Below are 15,854 nucleotides of genomic sequence, written 5' to 3' on the forward strand. Positions count from 1 at the left end.
TTTTCACATTTGAACTGGAAAATAAGCAGGTCATCTCCCAACTCCTGACCGTGCCCCACACGCTCGCCCACCCTGTCCTTCCTCCCTCCCTCTGGCTTGGCTTGGCGTCTGCTCCCGACGCAGCCTGACCGTCGAGTGAGGTTCGTTCAAGTGTCCTAGCTAGATTTTTAGCTGGACGTTTAGCAATTTTGGTTTTTCTGTCTTACAGAACCTCAGTTTTGGTCCTGTAAACTGGGTCTGCGAACAGTTGACCGTCATTTGAAGGTGGGTGAAAATCCAGGTTAACTCTGAACCTGGTGACTATATTTGTCTGGTTTCGATACAACTGGGGCTTGTGTAGAAATGAAATCCTACAGACCCAGAGAGGAAAAAAGTGAAGGCTCATTCTAAAATAATAGAACATGTCTTGTGAAGCTGGGATATTCTGTATTTCTTTTTTGAAGTTGCCCCTGAGGGTGGGGCGGTCTGGAAAAACGGGGATGCTAGAGAGGGTGACTATTTGTTTAATTTATTTGCTGCCTATCTTGTAACGAAACAACTCTGGGGCTAACCAGGGTTAAGGGCTTCAGTTGAGGTTTGTGGTTCCTGTGGCCAGCCACGGTTTGGGGCAGCCGTTGTCTCCATCACTGATGGGGATGTTGAAGGGGGCCACAGCTGACAGAGGGTCCCTTCTGCTTATGAAGGCCCTCCGGGATCCGATGGAAATTGAATCTGGAAGTCTGATTGGAAAGAACCAACTTATTGTGGGGTTTCCTGCTTGGACTAGATGAGACCTCCAAGGTCCCTCCCAGCTCTGGGAAGCTGCCTCTGCTTGGAAAGGACAAGGCCGGGCAGAGGCCCAACGGTCCAGCACCATCCCGCTCCGAAAGCTGGCAGGCCGAAAGTCCACAGTTGACCTGTTGTGTTTTTAGGAACATCCCAACAGGATGAGCAAGTTTTCATGGTCTGTCAGGAACCCGGGCCAAATTCCTTCAGGAAAAGGCTTGGTTGTCCTTCACGTGCTGGCGGAGCGTAGGGAGGAGGCTGGGATGGTGGCCGGAGAGGGCGGGGTTGCATCCTGCCGGACAGGCCCCCAAATATTTGCTTTTGCCACTCGGCTCCAAAGGCGTCTTTTCCATCAAGGCTCGGCAGGAGGAGAACCTGGAGCGGTGCTGCCCTCTGCCGGGCGATCCCTGCTCTCCAGCGCAAAACGCAGGCGGTGCTCCCCCAGGGAGGGAGGGGGGGCAGCCACAGGACCCCCCCTTTCCTCCCCCCCCCTTTTTAAATCCACAGCCTGGTTCCTGGATGGAGGCCTTCAAAAACAGGAGCTAAGAAGGTCCGATGCAACCTTCTGCAGCTCTCCTTAGGCCAGCGGCTTGGTTAAAGGTAAGGAGTTATGGGAGTTGTAGTCCAAAATGGTGGTTTGTGCGGTGGCTGAGATGACCAGGTTGTCAAAGCAAGAACATTGGATGTTCTTGCTTTGACACAGGTTCTAAGTCCCAAACCATCAATCCTTGATGCTCGTAGGATGAGCTGAGGCCACTTTGAGCCCAGCCTACCTGTCAGGGTTGTATGTACATCTGTATTTATTTCAGATGTATGAGACTCTTAGGAAAACAGTGAAAAAATGGGGATTAAACCCCCAAATGTCATCCAGTGGAGGGAAACAGCAGCTCACCTTTCCCCCTCCTCTGTGGAGGTAAAAGCGGACATAGACCCCCTCCCACCAGCCCATCCCAAGGTCCGTGTGTGCGATGCTCTTTGAAGGCCAGGGCCGTAGGAAACTCAAACCCGAATCCTTGAGCCCTGCAGGGGGAAACGTCGGAGAACTCCCAAGTGCCAGGTCCTTCTCCTGAATTTGGGATATTCTCGCAGCCCCTCTCCCTGGAGGAAAGGCGTGAGCAACACGCTGGTGGAAATAAGAGGGACAGGAAAGCAAACCACATTCAAAGTGGAGACCCCGGAAGTGGCTTTGGCACCCCCTGCTTCTCCTTTGTGATGCCATGCTGTGCCGCCCTCCCCCAAAAGGCCTCCGGTCTGGCTTGAGTTTGCTTCGATTCAGACGGTGCCCCACCAGGACTGGGCTGGTCTAAGAGGCTGCAGGTACCCAACACTTGCAAAAATAAAGCAAAACAGCGTCACACCATCGCTGGTGCAAAACCGTTGCAATGAGACACTCAGCCTAGAGAGTTGTGCAATGTGGCCGGTGTCCATAGGTGACTTTAGAGCGAGGAGGGGACAGAGAGCTGAGGACAGGGGCACGCAAGAAGGCTGTTGTGTGGCATCCCTGTGGTGCAGGAATGGGCATCATCCAATTACGTGTGTGTGTGTGTGTGTGTGTGTGTGTTGTGGGTATTTGTGGAGCAGAAAGTCCTGGTCAAAGTGTTCTTTTTGTTTGTGCCGGCGGAGAAGGGTGCCAGACTCTTTATTTTATCAAACCTCCCAAATTCCCAGTGGTGCCTTCCCCCCCCCCCCACCGGGGAGCTGCAGAAGGCATCTCGGGAGGGAGAGGGGCCGCAGAATAGCCCACCTGGTGATGATGCCAAGAGGGGGCACCCCACAATGGTGTGCATGGGTGGATTTGGCCTTTCCTGGGTGTTGAGAAGAGGGCGTGGATCTGGCCCAAAGATTTATGTTTTAGGAAACAACTGGACCTTCCCGGCTCTGCTTTGAGAGTTCAGTCTCAGGATGCCATCGAAGGGAGAACGCCAGAAAAATATCGGCTTTCATATCTGTTCATCCTGGAGTTTGATACTGATTTCTCTTTTTGCCTCCCCTCCCAGAAGAGGAAGGGTTGAACCGATCCATGAAGCCCCCCCTCTTGCTAGCCCGTGTGCCAGCTCCACCTTGTGTGCGTGGTTGGTGAAGTTGCAAAGGAACATATGGAGTTGGCATTAGGGATGACCTGATGCCAACGGGAGGCGGCAGACTAAATGGAGCTGGGAGAAGCAAATTCCTTTAGCGGTTAGAGGGCATTTTTGCTCCCACTTAATGGCTCTGCACAATTGCTTTGGTTGTTTCTCGACAGGTCCCCAAAATCTTCTCTGCGCTAGAATTTATTCGTTTGAGCTGAAACTAAGAATGAGTTTGGGAACATTGAACACTTTTGCCTAGCCACATACAGAAACCTTTGAAAGTCTTCTTTAACAGAATGCCCAGACAATGCTTAAAACAGAAGAGGAGGAGGAGGAGGAGGAGGTCAAAGAGTTTGTGTGGGGCTCTATGACTCTGTGTGTGTGTGTGTGTTTGTGTGTGTGTGTGTGTGTCTCGGGGTGAGAAGACGGTTACCTGGAAGGAAAGCAGACCTTATCGGAGAGAGCAAGTGCTAGAATTAAGTTATATCCACAGGGGAACTTAAATTGCCCTCTGTGTCAAAGACATGTTGAAAGCACAGGAAACCCACCCCCAGGCCCTCCCCCTCCCCAAAAGACAGCGCTAAGAAGGGAAGGAGAAAGGAATTCGGGATTACATTTATCATCCTGGAAACATGAGCGGTTTTACATTGTACATTCAACCGTTTCCCCCTCTCCGCTTGGTGACCCTCTTCAGCAAGGGCAGAAGACCCTGGGGAAGCCTGGCCAGCCCCCCCAGCTGCTCTCCCCCCCTCTTCTCTCTTCCCCCTCCTCTCCCTTAGAGCAGGTTCTGTGTGGCTGCCTGTGGCAAGAGCACCAGACTCTCAATCTGGACCTTGGCAAAAACCCTCAAGGTGTTTTGATGCCTGGACCGAGGAGGATCTCGCCCCCCCTTCCAAAACTTTCTCCCCCCCCCGCCCCAGGGCTGCCGTGGCTGATGAAAACGGGGAGCCACGTCATTCCATGCCTTTGGAGCCACGTCGATCCACAGGCTGCCATTGCAAAGGGTGTGTTATATTGCACACCAGTTCTTGGTTCGTTCTTTAAGGTGGCTGTGAAGAACGCTCCCAACTCCCCCACCCCCCCCTTGCATTTTTCTTCCTTTTTTCTCCCTTTTGGGGAAAGAGGAACACAGAGAGAAGATTGATAGCTGGCTTTGGATTCAGAAGTTAAGGCCTCGTTGTTGTTGGGTTTTTTTCGTCCTGGGGAGGGGGGGAAGGGAGGACTCTGCTGCTTGGTCAAACGCAGCTCCTGGTCAAACGAGGCTTGCAGTGGCAGCATTTGCAGCCCTGAATCTACAGCTTGCCTTGGGGGTGGTTTTCAGAAACCCTTTGGGTGTCTTGAAGATCCAGGATGTTTGTTTTTTCTCTCTGTTGTTGGCAGCATCAGAAAATGTTCAGGCACAGAAGGGAGAACTTTTATGTTTGGAGGTGGGAAACCTCGGTTGTGAAGCTGCCATCTTGCCTCCTGATTGGGGATAGCTTGACACAGGGTGGTGCAGTCCTAGTGTTCCTTCCTTTCCTTCCTTCCTTCCTTCCTTCCTTCCTTCCTTCCTTCCTTCCTTCCTTCCTTCCTTCCTTCCTTCCTTCCTTCCTTCCTTCCTCCCTCCCTTCCCCTCCCCTCTTCTTCTTCTTCTTCTTCTTCTTCTTCTTCTTCTTCTTCTTCTTCTTCTTCTTCTTCTTCTTCTTCTTCTTCTTCTTCTTTTATCTCTCTCTCTCTCTCTCTCTCTCTCTCTCTCTCTCTCTCTCTCTCTCTGTCTCTCTCTGTCTCTCTCTCTCTCTCTCTCTCTCTCTCTCTCTCTCTCTCTCTCTCTCTCTCTCTCTCTCTGTCTCTCTCTCTCTCTCTCTCTCTCTGTCTCACACACACACACACACACACACACACACACCCCTTCCTACCTGGCAACTATTTGCAGGGTTCCATGGCTCTAGTCAGCTCCTTCATGCGTGTCTGCCTGACATTTACTACAAAGACCTCACCTCGTTTCTGATTCTTCGATGGGCCTCCCCTTCCCTGGCCCTTTTGGCAACCTACTCTGGACTGCCTTGTCTCTTTGAAGTCACCAGCTATGCAGTTGTCATCCTTTGGGGCTCTACGTGAACCAGGCACCCGAAACGAGGTTGTAAAATTGTCACACAGCTCCTTGCTGGTGGGTGTTTATCCCCCTGGTATTGACGGATGTTGGATGTTCACTGCTCATGACGGCATCACAGTCTGCAAACCCAGCCTAGAAGTTGGGTGTAACTTCTTAGGAGCCTTCAGATGTGCCTGGAGGAAGACATCCGCTTCTGGGCTGGAAGACTTCAGAGCCTCCTAAGTTGCCTTCGTTTGGAGACAGTTTCAGTTCCCAACTTCTGCTTCTGTGCAGATTACTTTAATGGATTCATTTCGGGATCTCGGTGTTGTGGAGCGCTCAGCCACAGTCTGTCCTTCAAGCATTTCTATGCCTGAGCAACACAGCTCCCGTTCTGGTCAAGCTCATCCTCAGACAGACTGATGTGCAAGCTGGTTTCATCGATGCTCAAGAAGGGCCGTGCCCCCCCCCAGTTCTCAGCTGCTTCCACCAACGTATGGACTTCTGTTGAGCGCCCAACACTCTCCTGGCCTTGAGTTTTGGCCCGGGCGCTGGAATTCTGGCTTCCTCCCAGTGTCCTGGCTTCAGACTTGGACCTAAAGAAGATCCCTGCGCTGCTGAGCACGGAGGGTTCAGGGACGGCCCCGGAAGACGCCCCAACCTTCTCTGTCTCCAAGCAGGGAGAGATGGTTTTACTCGATCTCCTTCGCAGAGTTGGTGGCGGTGGATTGAGCTTGGGGATGAACAGCTGCAATCTGTCAAAGGAGGATGGGAAGCAGGTCAGAGGCGAGACCGGTCGTGGTTGGGTGTTCAAGTTTCAAGTTTCAAGTTTTATTTAATTTGTATACCGCCCTTCTCCTTGGTAGGGACTCAGGGCGGTTCACAGGGCATATATAAAAAAGACAATACAAAAATTAAAAAAGATTAAACCCATGCCCAGTTAAAAACAGTAATACAAATCTAAAACGACAAATTAAAACCCATAATCCCCCGTCAGGCCAGACCAGCCATTTCAAATAGGTGGGTCTTCAGGCCACGACGGAAAGTTCGGAGGTCTGATGCCGTCCGGAGCTCCACCGGCAGTTGGTTCCATAATACCGGAGCGCCCACAGAGAAGGTTCGCACATGCAGTGTGGGACCTCAACCTGAGAAGGAAGCAGGTCACAGTTCGGACGGATCAGGGCAGAGCAGAACCACCACAGCTTACCTTTCCCTCAGCATTGCTGCGTCCGGACCACTGCAAGTTGGCTGCGTGCTTCCGTTGGCTCCGCTGCCTTCGTCCGCCTCAGATCCCTCCACGCTGCGGAGTCCGTCAGGCCCTTCCAGAACCGCCAGGTGCTCTTCTTCCTCAAGCCTGCCGGACAGTCCGCTGCCCGTCCCCAAGCTGGTCAAGTTCTGGTGGGATTCGTAAGAAGCTAGAGGCGTCGTGGGGCTGCCCGCTATGCTGGCTGGAGTTGAGGTGGAAGACAAGTTGATCTCCAGACTGTAGTGGTCCTTCAGGTGGAGGGACAGCGAGCGCTCCAAGCTCAGGTTCTGCAGGGAGCACTCCACTGGAGACGAGACGGGGAAGGCAGGGCTGAGGGACGCCTGGGGACCGGCGGGTTTCATGCCGTATTGTAAGAAGGTGCTACTCTGGGATGGCCGGTGTATTTATGGCAAGGACATGATCTCCGGTGGCCTCCCTTCCTTACCCCTCCAGTGCCCCCTTCTTTCTCCCTTCCGCCTCCTGAGCCCCTCAGGTGTCTTGCTCCCAAGGGGGCACCGAGCACCTCACCTGCCCGGCTCCCTCGCTCACCTGGACGCCGCAGCTGCACCCTGATCTCCAGCTCCTTCAGTTGCCTCACCAGCAAGGAGACGTGTTGAAGGAGATCACGGTTGGTCAGGAGCAGCTGGCGGACCCGAGCCTGGGCCTCCACGCGGGCCATGGTCTCGGCCGACAGCTGGTCCTCCAGGAGCTGCACCTGTTGGGAAGAGGATGGGCAAGTCACCTGGCAGCCACCTCCTTACTGCCCCAGCAGACGATGCCCAGGCGGGGCAGATTCTAACCATGGACGTCGCACCAGGTGCGCAGGCTGGGAGTTGCAGTGAGGCACCTGGCAGCTGGAGCTCCCTTAGCTGTTCGGACAGGTGGAAGATTTACATACTGTCTGCTATAACATCCGTACCAGGACACTCGACCTTACAAGTCCCTGCAGGCTTTGCACTGTCACCACTTGGGGAACCCCGGCTGGACTCACCTCTCCCACAGAATTGTTGTGGCCAGGAGCTCCACAAGCCAACCAGATGGGCTGCCGGAAGCCTCCTTCAGGGGTGGCCCAAGTGGATTGTGGTTGTTATTGAGAAGCAGAGTCTTTCCAGTGGAAAAGAGGCCTGGGCAGATGTGGGAACTTTTGCACCCAGGAGAGAGAAGGCTTACCTGTGCAACTGCCACCTGCGTCTGCTGCTGCTGCTGGAAGAGCTGGTGCTGGAGCAGCTGCAGGCAGTGCTGGGAGGCGAGCGGGGTGGCCGAGGCGGAGGAAGAGGGGCTGCCGGTGCTGCCGAGGGGCTGGGCGCAGGAGGGCCGGAAGCCGCTGTTCTCCTTTTCCTGGGAGCCAGAAGAGAACAGAAGTGGGGGCTGCTCCTTTCGCCCTCCCCAGGATTCCCCGGGGGGGGGGGGCTCCAGTTGCAGCTTTCCTGTTTCATCTCCAGGGCTCTCCCCAAGGAGTCACCTACCTGGCTGTCCCTCGCCGTGGGGCCGAGCCCATTTTTCAGCTCCCCCAGGTCAGGCGTGGAGAAAGGCAGCTCACAGATCCCACAGTCGGGCAGGCACACCTCTACCGAGCCGGCCAGGTCGTTGTCTCGGTCAGCCAAGGCCGGCTCCACGGGTTGGAGACCTTCGGGAGACACAAACGAGGCAGGAAAAGTAAGAGCCAGCTGGGATCCTGGCCTAGCTGGGGACCGTGGAGCACCTTGAAAGGGGGGCTGTCTTCAGGCAGAGCTTTCTGGAACAGAGCCGGGCTGCTTATCTCACCTGCTGCAGGTAATTTAATTTCTGAATGGAACAAAGGGTGTCCTGCAGCCATTTGTGGGCACAGCTTGAACTTGTTTTTCGTGTGCGGATGGAGAGGCCTGCAAGGATTATTTTCCCATCTCAAACCCTCCATTTTGGGGAAACCCAGGGTGCCGAGATGAGCCACTTACCTCCTCCAGATCTAAGACCCAGAAAAGGCCCCCTCAGGCTCTCACCTTCTACCTGAGCGTCGTCGGCAGAGTTGTTGCTGGCCCCGTCGGCTTGGCCGTCGGCATTCTGGAGGGCGTGCTGCAGGCTGAGTTTGTGGCACACCTCAAAGGCCTGGCCCACCGTCCTCACCACACGCATCGCCTGGGTCTGCGGGAAGAGACCCGTTAGCAGGAGCCGAGGCTTGGTACGGGGCAGCCCCGATTTGCCCAGCTTGGCTTGCCTTCTTTTTGGACTTGAAAACGTTGCAGCGGAAGGAGTCGTTGGTGCCGTCCCTGGCAATGTAGCTGAAGATCTTGAGGTCTTGAGAGTCGTGGGAGACGTAGAAGATTCTAAGGGGAGGTGGGATCAGAGAGAGGGGCACAAAGACCGCTTAAGACCAGCCCCATCTCTCCCTTGCTCCAAACCAGCGTTTCTCAACCCCAGCAACTTCTCTCGGCTGGCTGGGGAATTCTGGGAGCTGAAGTCCACCCCTCTTCAAGCTGCCGAGGTTGAGAACAACTCAGCTCAACAACTCAACTGCTCCAAACATTCAGAAACACTAGCGCAGCATCCGTGCCTTCCTCTCCAGAGGTTCTGGGGTCGATGCCTGGCCTTCTGGAATGTGGTCCCCAGCTTGGATGGCTGAGCCTCCCGGACCTCCTTGAATCAAGGAATCTTAACGATTCAAGGGCCCTTTCCAGATGTGTGCAATGCCTTCCCCCCCCATGGATGGGGTGGATCTCTAGGGGTGGATGTTCGGTCTCAAGTTAAGTGTTGCGTTGTTACCGATGGCCCTCAGCTTGTGACCGTTTAGTGACTACGTTATGGTGGCACTGAAAAAAGCGACATGTCTGGACACCCTGATGGGTAGGTGAGAGGAGAAGATGTGACTTCTTCCCAGAGACTCACCGATAGACAGGGTCATGCATCACCATGGCTTTGCCTTCATCCCAGGTCCATTCCTTCCTCTGGAAAGGAGATTGAGAGAAGAGACGGCGGCGTTAGTAGGGCCAACTCTTTTGGGCTTAGTAGCCGTGCAGCACCTCGTATTCCCCAGGAGCCGAGGGGAACAAGGACTTGGGATGACGGAAGCTCAAAGGAGCTGCAAGAGCACGTCCTGGGCTGCTTTGCTCCTCTGCCAAGGGAGACGGTGCCAGCTGATAAACCTTGAGGGGAGAGGATCTCTCTCCGAAGGAGAAAATTCCCTGGAATTCACCCTTTCCAGCCCAGCAGTCTGGATCGCTCTGCCTCTGGGCCGGTGTGTCGCCTTGGGGTCCCCCAGGCCAGGCCACCCACCTTGGGCTTCTTCCTCAGCAGCACCTTCACCCCGTCCACCGAGACCACCAGGTTGACTTTTCTCTTCTTCACGTTCTTGGCCTTAAATTCATACTGCGGAGAGAGAGATGAGGGTGGCCCAGGAAGTGCCCGGCCACAATCGGGACCAAAATTTCCATTTGCTCAGCAAGGCCGTTGTTAAGTGATTCCTCCCCCCCCCCACTCAATTTTATGACTTTTTTTTGCTAGGATTGTTAAGCAAATCGCTGCTGTTAATTAAGCAAATCCTGCTCCCCCCCCACCCTCTAACAACTTTGCTATTTTGAAGTCAGTTGGGAGGCTTATCTGAAAGCAGAGCTGACTTGTTGCTAAATTTCTCATCGTTAGGTAAAATCAACTTTTCTGGATTTCAACAGTGGGAAATATCCAGATTCTGCTCTGCGATAAACACCAGCATAGGGAAGGCCAAGCCAAGTTGCGTTGCTGGGCAAACCAGCCAGCATCCACGCCGTGAAGTTGCCTCCCTCTTCCACAGGCCCACACAGAGTCCGCCAGAGACGGCAGGTAGAGAGAGCGCCTCTGAGTCTAGAGCTACCTTTCTCTCCCAGGCCAGAAACGCCAAATGCCGGGTGGCAGAGAAGGGCCGCCTGGCCCTGGGGCTAATCCCAGCCAGGGCTCCTTGGTGGGCCGCTTGGAATGGCCCCTGAGCGGCAGAACCCGGGGTGGGACATCTCCGGGGGTGGAGCGGGGAACGAAAACGGGTATAATTGTTCCAGGCACCCCTCAAAGCAGAAAATCCCACTTCAATTCTTTGGGAGAAGCGTCCTGGCCAGCGAAAACCTCCGGCCTAAGCAAAAAGCCTCTGCCTTGTGCTTTTACTCCCACTTTCTAAAACTTTTCTTTCTTTCTTTCTTTTTTGCTACAAAGAAGAAGACAAACGTCGTCCCGAAGAACAAAATAAACACCATTATAAATTGAAGATCCTGGGAGCTTTTGAGCTATTTGAAGGAAGGAAAGGTTTGAAAGGGGGTGGTGGTGGGGTGGAGGGGGGGGGGTTGACAGGTGGGCTGCAGGTTTTCCTTTGCTCCTAATACAGGGGGGCTTCTAAGGGAGCCCCCTGCCTCATTAGGGCCCCAAGACACGTCTGCCATTGCTCTACACTTGCACAACCCTGTCATCCTATCTATTTTAGCAGCTGCGAGATTTGGGCTTTTCATGGTCTTTTTTTCCCAGGACCGTTTCCTGGTTGGAGATTTGGAAAGCCGGACTGTGCATAAATCAAAGACTGCAGTGGCTGCTCTGAAGTACGAAAAGGGAAAGGTTTCCTGGACCCCTTTCTCAGAAGCAGGAGCTTCGCCTCGGCTGGCAGACTGGCACCACGGAAGGGGGAAAGGAAGAAAAAGGCTGTGCCACGGGGGGAGACGGAGGACGCGGCTCGGAGGATGGGCAGCAGCATCGTCAGGAAAGACGAGAGGGGAAACTCTGTAGGAACAGGTGCCCAGATGCGCCAAGGAGGCATCTTTCCGCTCTGCTTAATATTCCGGTCAGAATGGAGCTGCTAGTCTGGAGGGGCAGTCTGGGGTTTGCAGGGGAAAAGGAGGCTTAATTTCAGCTCAGAGAGCTCAACAACTGCAGGCAGCTAATAATAATCCGAAGGGAGGCCTTGCCGTTTAAAAATACATTCAAATTCAGGCTTAGCTTGGCTTTAATGACTGCCTGGTCTGGCACAACCAGCTCTTATCCCGCACATTTGCATTCTGCTCGGTCCTCTCGAGTTCTGGCGCTTCCTCCTCTTCTCCAAGGGAGGGTTTCCCTCCCAAAAGCCTTTGATCTCTGCTCTGCAGGCTTCCCAGTTTCCCCACTATTGTGGGGGTGGTACAGCATCTGCACCAGCAGAAAGTGTTTAGCCTCTCGTGGCTTGGCATGTATCCCCCTTGACAGCTTCTCCCACAGGAGAGGATCTTGGCAAAAGATTGGCTTGAAAGGGGAAAAAAATCAGGGGTCTTTTTGGCAGTTGGGTGGCACACCCAAAGAGTTGGTGCCATCAACCGTGCCACCACATAACCTCCTGGCTTTTTAAGGCCGTGGAGACTGCATTGGGGTCAGTTTCCTCTTCCAAGCTTTCACGAGAAGCTGCAGGAACCATTTTGATGTTGTGTTGTAGGAACACAGATGGCTATGGGCGGATTCTCACCTGTCCTTTGGGTCTGTTTCGTTCCCCCCCCCCACTTAATCATTGGTTTCTGTAAAGCAGCTCCTGTGTGGGTGGCATCTCAGTTGGATTTTAGTTTGCGTTCTTTTCCCCCCCTGAAATATTTCTTCTTCCCCACTGAACGTACAAGCAAAAGAGAGATTAAAATTCTTGATTTCTCTCTCCCTGCAGTGAAAAGTCTGTTCTTCGGCTCAGCTGAAAGCTGAAGTATGAATCAAGAAAGGAAGCAGAAGGCATAATAAATCTGTTGGTTGCAAGATTCATAGGGCACCTTCTGTCTGCAAGGAAAGTCAGGCAGACGCCTCCAAGGGATTCACAGGATAAGGAGAGCTTGGCCTTGGTCCTCCTCCTCCTCCCATTTTGGCAAGAGGTGTGGACTTCAACTCCCGTGCTGGTTCACCTGCTGTGCAGGCTGGGAGTTGGAGTCCATCTCTGTGGCTGAAAAATTCTGGGAATTGAAGCCCACCCAACTTCAGGTGGGCAAGGCTGAGAAACAGCGGCCTCCCAGAGTGAATTTTCCTTGGAGCCCGTCTGTCCAAAGGAGCTGGCACGGCACTTTAGGCACCCAAGGAAGGACTTCTCAGAACTGGCTTTTGTGTCCTGAAGCCAGCCACAGCCTGCCCTGTTCAGTTGGCCCGGAAGGGGCAAGCAGAGGATCCACCGGGTTAAATCTTAGAAAATGAGTGGCAGCATGTTCAGAAGCTGGGCAGGGCTTGTCTGTGCGGACCGGTTGCTGGCGTGCTGTGGCCCGGCATCGGGGGTTGGGGATCCCTGCCTTAGAGGGAGTCAGCTCTGCTCCTTCTGCCCAGCCTCTCCCAACTGGGTGGGTTGGACTGCAGCCTTGAAGTTCTTGTGGCTACTTTCCAGTCCAGAGAGGACTCGCCTTTTAGCCACTGTCCTGAGCAGAGGTGGGGGTCAAAGTGGGCGTGTGGTCAGTTTATGAGGACACCAAAGCAGTTTCTCCCTGAACTTTCAGAACAATATGCCTCCCCCCCACACTTTTCCCCATGTGGGCCACACCTTGGCTGCAAGCACCGGCTGGTTTGCCTCACATCAACAGCGCAAAAGTGTGCAGGCTGATCATGGTGGGTTCCACCACCCACAAGGGTCCAGGGAGGAAATGAAGGCAATACCCCCCCCCTTAAAACATAGGCCAGAATTGCCCTTGAAAGAGCCGCCCACCTCCTCCTGCCCTTTCATCCACTCCTGGCTGCCTTTCCTTGCATCCATCTTCCTTCTGTTCCGGAAGAGAGGCTGGCCGTAGGCTCAGGAGCCAAGACGGCGGGAGCGTCGCCAAGCAGAAGGTGCCATGGCTGCTACTCAGAGAGGAAGGCGGGGGTGGCATTTGGGGAGAGGAAGTTGGGAACGAGAGAACATGGTGTGTTTCTCCCCGTCTCCCCTTCCAACAGAAAATGCTTCGTTGAGCCCTGGGGGTGGGGGTGGGGAGGGGAGTGCAGAGAAGAGGCGAGGGAGGAAAGACGGGGGGGGGTCTGCATTGACTCACCCGGATCCTCCTCATGGCGGCCACAATCTCCATGCGGCTGTTGGGTCTTGGGACATCCAAGCTACCAATGTACTGGGGGGGGGGAGAGAGAGGGATACCATTTACTCTAATGCCAAAGCAAAGGGAGGAGCTTCCGTGCCCGTGGGAAGCCCCTCTCTTCCCTTCAGGATCTGCCAGGCCTTTGGGCATTGCTGCCGGCTCGCCCAGTGCCCAGTCTTGCTTGCCAATCAGTGCCACACGTGGCTCAAAGAGCTGCATTCAAAGTTCCCAAAGGAGAGTCGGACTCCAATTATTCTTTCCAGCAGCCTGGCCATTGATGGGTAGTGAGGGCAAACTCAGAAAGCAGCCATTGCAAAAGGCTTCAGCTCTGCTCTGGCAAAGAGATCCCTGGCCTGCCGGCTTGCAAACCAGAATGGGAACAAAATTTAAGGCGGCAATTAACGATCTAAAAAAAATAATAATTATAATAATAATTATTTCCAGGTTTGAGACAACTAGCAAGGGTTGGATGCTTCCGAATGTAAACAACCAATAATTGATGCCTGGAAGCCACCTTGTTAATAAAGCATTGTTCACACACTATTTTTAAATCCTCTCCCCTGAAACGGTTCTAATTAAAGACCAAAAAAGGCCTATGTGCCAGGGAATCTGCTTCTTTTTTTTCTTTTCTTCATCTCTGGAGTGCTAACTCAGTGTATTTTTATCTCCTGAAGCTTTAAAACGGGAAGCGCATTCATGCCCGTTTGGTGGTGGTCTGCTCAGTCACCCCTTCCCATCTCCAGGGCTTCTTGGAGACCGTCCTGGCACGTTTCCCTGGGGCTCCGTGGCTTTTCTTTTGGTTGGGAGCAGAGGCGGGGAGAGCCAATGGGATTCCCAGGATTTAAGGGCAGTGTTTCTTTAAAAAGGAATTTGGCCCAGTTTGGGAAGTGAGGAGCTGAAAAGATTGAGCTTCACATTTAAAGCATCTCCGTGTCTCTCCCTCCCTCTCATGCACACTCACGCGTGTACACCCACCGCCCTCCAAAATGGCCACTCCAGACACCTCATTGAGCAAAACGCTGGGTGCCTTCAGAGAAGGGAGGCCAAGCCAGAGCCTAGCCAGGTCTTCTTCAGAAAAGCAGTCTATTTAAAACAGACTTTGCACAAAGCAACTGGGTTCAGCTTTTGTCCCTGCTTATGTACCCAGGAATATTTAACCAGGGCAAGGTGGAGAGAATAGCTTGCTGGCAACAGGGCTAAATTCCACTCCTATTGAAGGGTCCTTCAAACGTGGACTGGCTAAAATATGCCAGAGTGGGCGGCTACCCCCCAGGAGAGCTCCTGATTCCAAATTGGGTCTATCCTGATCCACTGCAACCCTTAACACCGCTGGCTGCCAAGGCCGGGTGGGGACAAGGCTGAAATCAGTAAAAGCTCTTATTTTGCCCTTTGGCAAAACTGCTGTCTGAATGTTGCTGCTTAGGGGAGCATTTCCCCCCTTCCCTCTTTTGTAAATCTCCCCCTGGATACAAACACAGATTCGACAATATTTAACATTTGCCGTAGGTTTTCCCCATCAGAGGATCTGCTCCCTTTCCATTCGGGCTGATGAAGAGATCTGTGCCAACAGGAAGCCTCCACACTTTTTCAGCCAGAGCGCCCGAAGCTGAGCGTCCAGATCCAGGGAGCTGCCCTGGTGGTGTCGTGCAGCAAATGGGCGAAAGAGGTAAGCTTTTCAAGGTGAGGTGGGGGAGGGGGAGTTCCTCTCCCATTTAGGCTGCTAATTATTTCTGTGGGAAGGTGTCCAACTCATTTAAACTCTAAAATCTAAGGACATTAAAATAATGGTTTAGAGAGCAGCCAACAGGACAAACCAGTTTACGCAAAGCCAGATCGCGGGCCTGCAGCAGACCTGTTTGGCTTTGCTGCCCGCTTTCTGGTCTTTGGCTCCAACCCAGGGAAGGAAGATCGGCAGGGACCAGCCCCCCCAGAGGTGGCCTTCTTGCCCAGGCTTTTGCCCAGTCTGGGCTGGTTGCTTATCCGGCATCCTTGTGAGAATGGCAAGACACGGAGGGCAAGGAGCAGCACGGCAAAGAGGCACGTTTTGGCATGATTTCCAATCTGACCAGCACATCGGAGGAAGGGGGGGGGCTGCCACACCTACGCGTGGAAGCTTTGCTGTAAGAGGACCTCAGGGGGAACCAGCTGCTAGAGAAGCCTTCATTTCACACCTGATGTCCAGAGGGTAGACTGTGGCTGCAGAGAGAGGCTCTATCTCAGTCACTCCGGAGGGTTCAGGAGACACTAATGCAGCAGTGACCAAGCAACTCTGCCCCTATTTCCTCGCAAGCTCCCCCCCCCCCCACTCCTCTCTTTCCAGATGCAGCCGGCCAGCTCTCTGCCCGCAGGCGGATCCAGCCAAGCGCCAGGCTGGCAGCGGCCTGAGAAACGTCTCCTGCGCCGGAGCTCTCCTTCCTTGGCCCGGCTGCCAGGGACTCGGGCGGACCGGGAGAGCTGCCCCCCCCCGCTCACCTTGGCCTGGAAGTGGATGCCGTGCTGGAAGGCTTCCTCGTTGTGCAGCGGCACCCGCGCGTCGCCCACGTCGTCCACCAGGTTGTAGCGGTTCTGGAGCTTCCCGGGCATTTTGCGGCGGCGGACGAGGCTCCCGAGGGCTTGCCCGGCACCAGCGCATCGCCGCCCCGGCCCTGCCCTGCCCGCCGCTCTGCCCCCCGCGACCCCCGGTAGCCGCGGGCCGTGCGAGGAGCGCGGCGCTCGGCCGG

The 15,854-nt window shown here is 54.2% G+C and overlaps 1 protein-coding gene and 1 long non-coding RNA gene across 5 annotated transcripts; one reads left to right on the forward strand and one right to left on the reverse strand.

Moving 5' to 3' along the window:
• Positions 1 to 1,261: 1,261 nt before the first annotated feature.
• On the forward strand, positions 1,262 to 15,593 carry LOC308674720. Of its 4 annotated transcripts, XR_014027948.1 has the most exons (5): positions 9,633 to 9,943; positions 10,307 to 10,396; positions 10,613 to 10,873; positions 14,641 to 14,800; positions 15,455 to 15,593. It is a non-coding gene; the product is annotated as an uncharacterized lncRNA (long non-coding RNA). The 4 variants fall into 4 exon arrangements; XR_014027947.1 differs by lacking the exons at positions 9,633 to 9,943; positions 14,641 to 14,800; positions 15,455 to 15,593 and adding an exon at positions 1,262 to 1,365 and having other exon boundaries at positions 10,613 to 12,076; XR_014027949.1 differs by lacking the exons at positions 14,641 to 14,800; positions 15,455 to 15,593 and having other exon boundaries at positions 10,613 to 12,076.
• On the reverse strand, positions 5,273 to 15,850 carry LOC308674718 (carboxyl-terminal PDZ ligand of neuronal nitric oxide synthase protein-like; the record flags this gene model as incomplete). Its single annotated transcript, XM_081339447.1, has 11 exons — positions 15,607 to 15,850; positions 13,096 to 13,167; positions 9,401 to 9,493; positions 9,014 to 9,072; positions 8,346 to 8,454; positions 8,131 to 8,272; positions 7,618 to 7,778; positions 7,322 to 7,489; positions 6,701 to 6,866; positions 6,113 to 6,455; positions 5,273 to 5,660 (listed from the first exon to the last, which is right to left on the reverse strand). Exons 1-11 carry the CDS (start codon positions 15,715 to 15,717, stop codon positions 5,273 to 5,275), a joined length of 1,812 nt encoding a protein of 603 aa, XP_081195573.1. The 5' UTR covers positions 15,718 to 15,850.
• Positions 15,851 to 15,854: the final 4 nt, after the last annotated feature.

The sequence above is a fragment of the Vipera berus genome (assembly GCF_964194415.1).
Source record: "Vipera berus genome assembly, chromosome: 15".
Classification (NCBI taxonomy): domain Eukaryota; kingdom Metazoa; phylum Chordata; class Lepidosauria; order Squamata; family Viperidae; genus Vipera; species Vipera berus.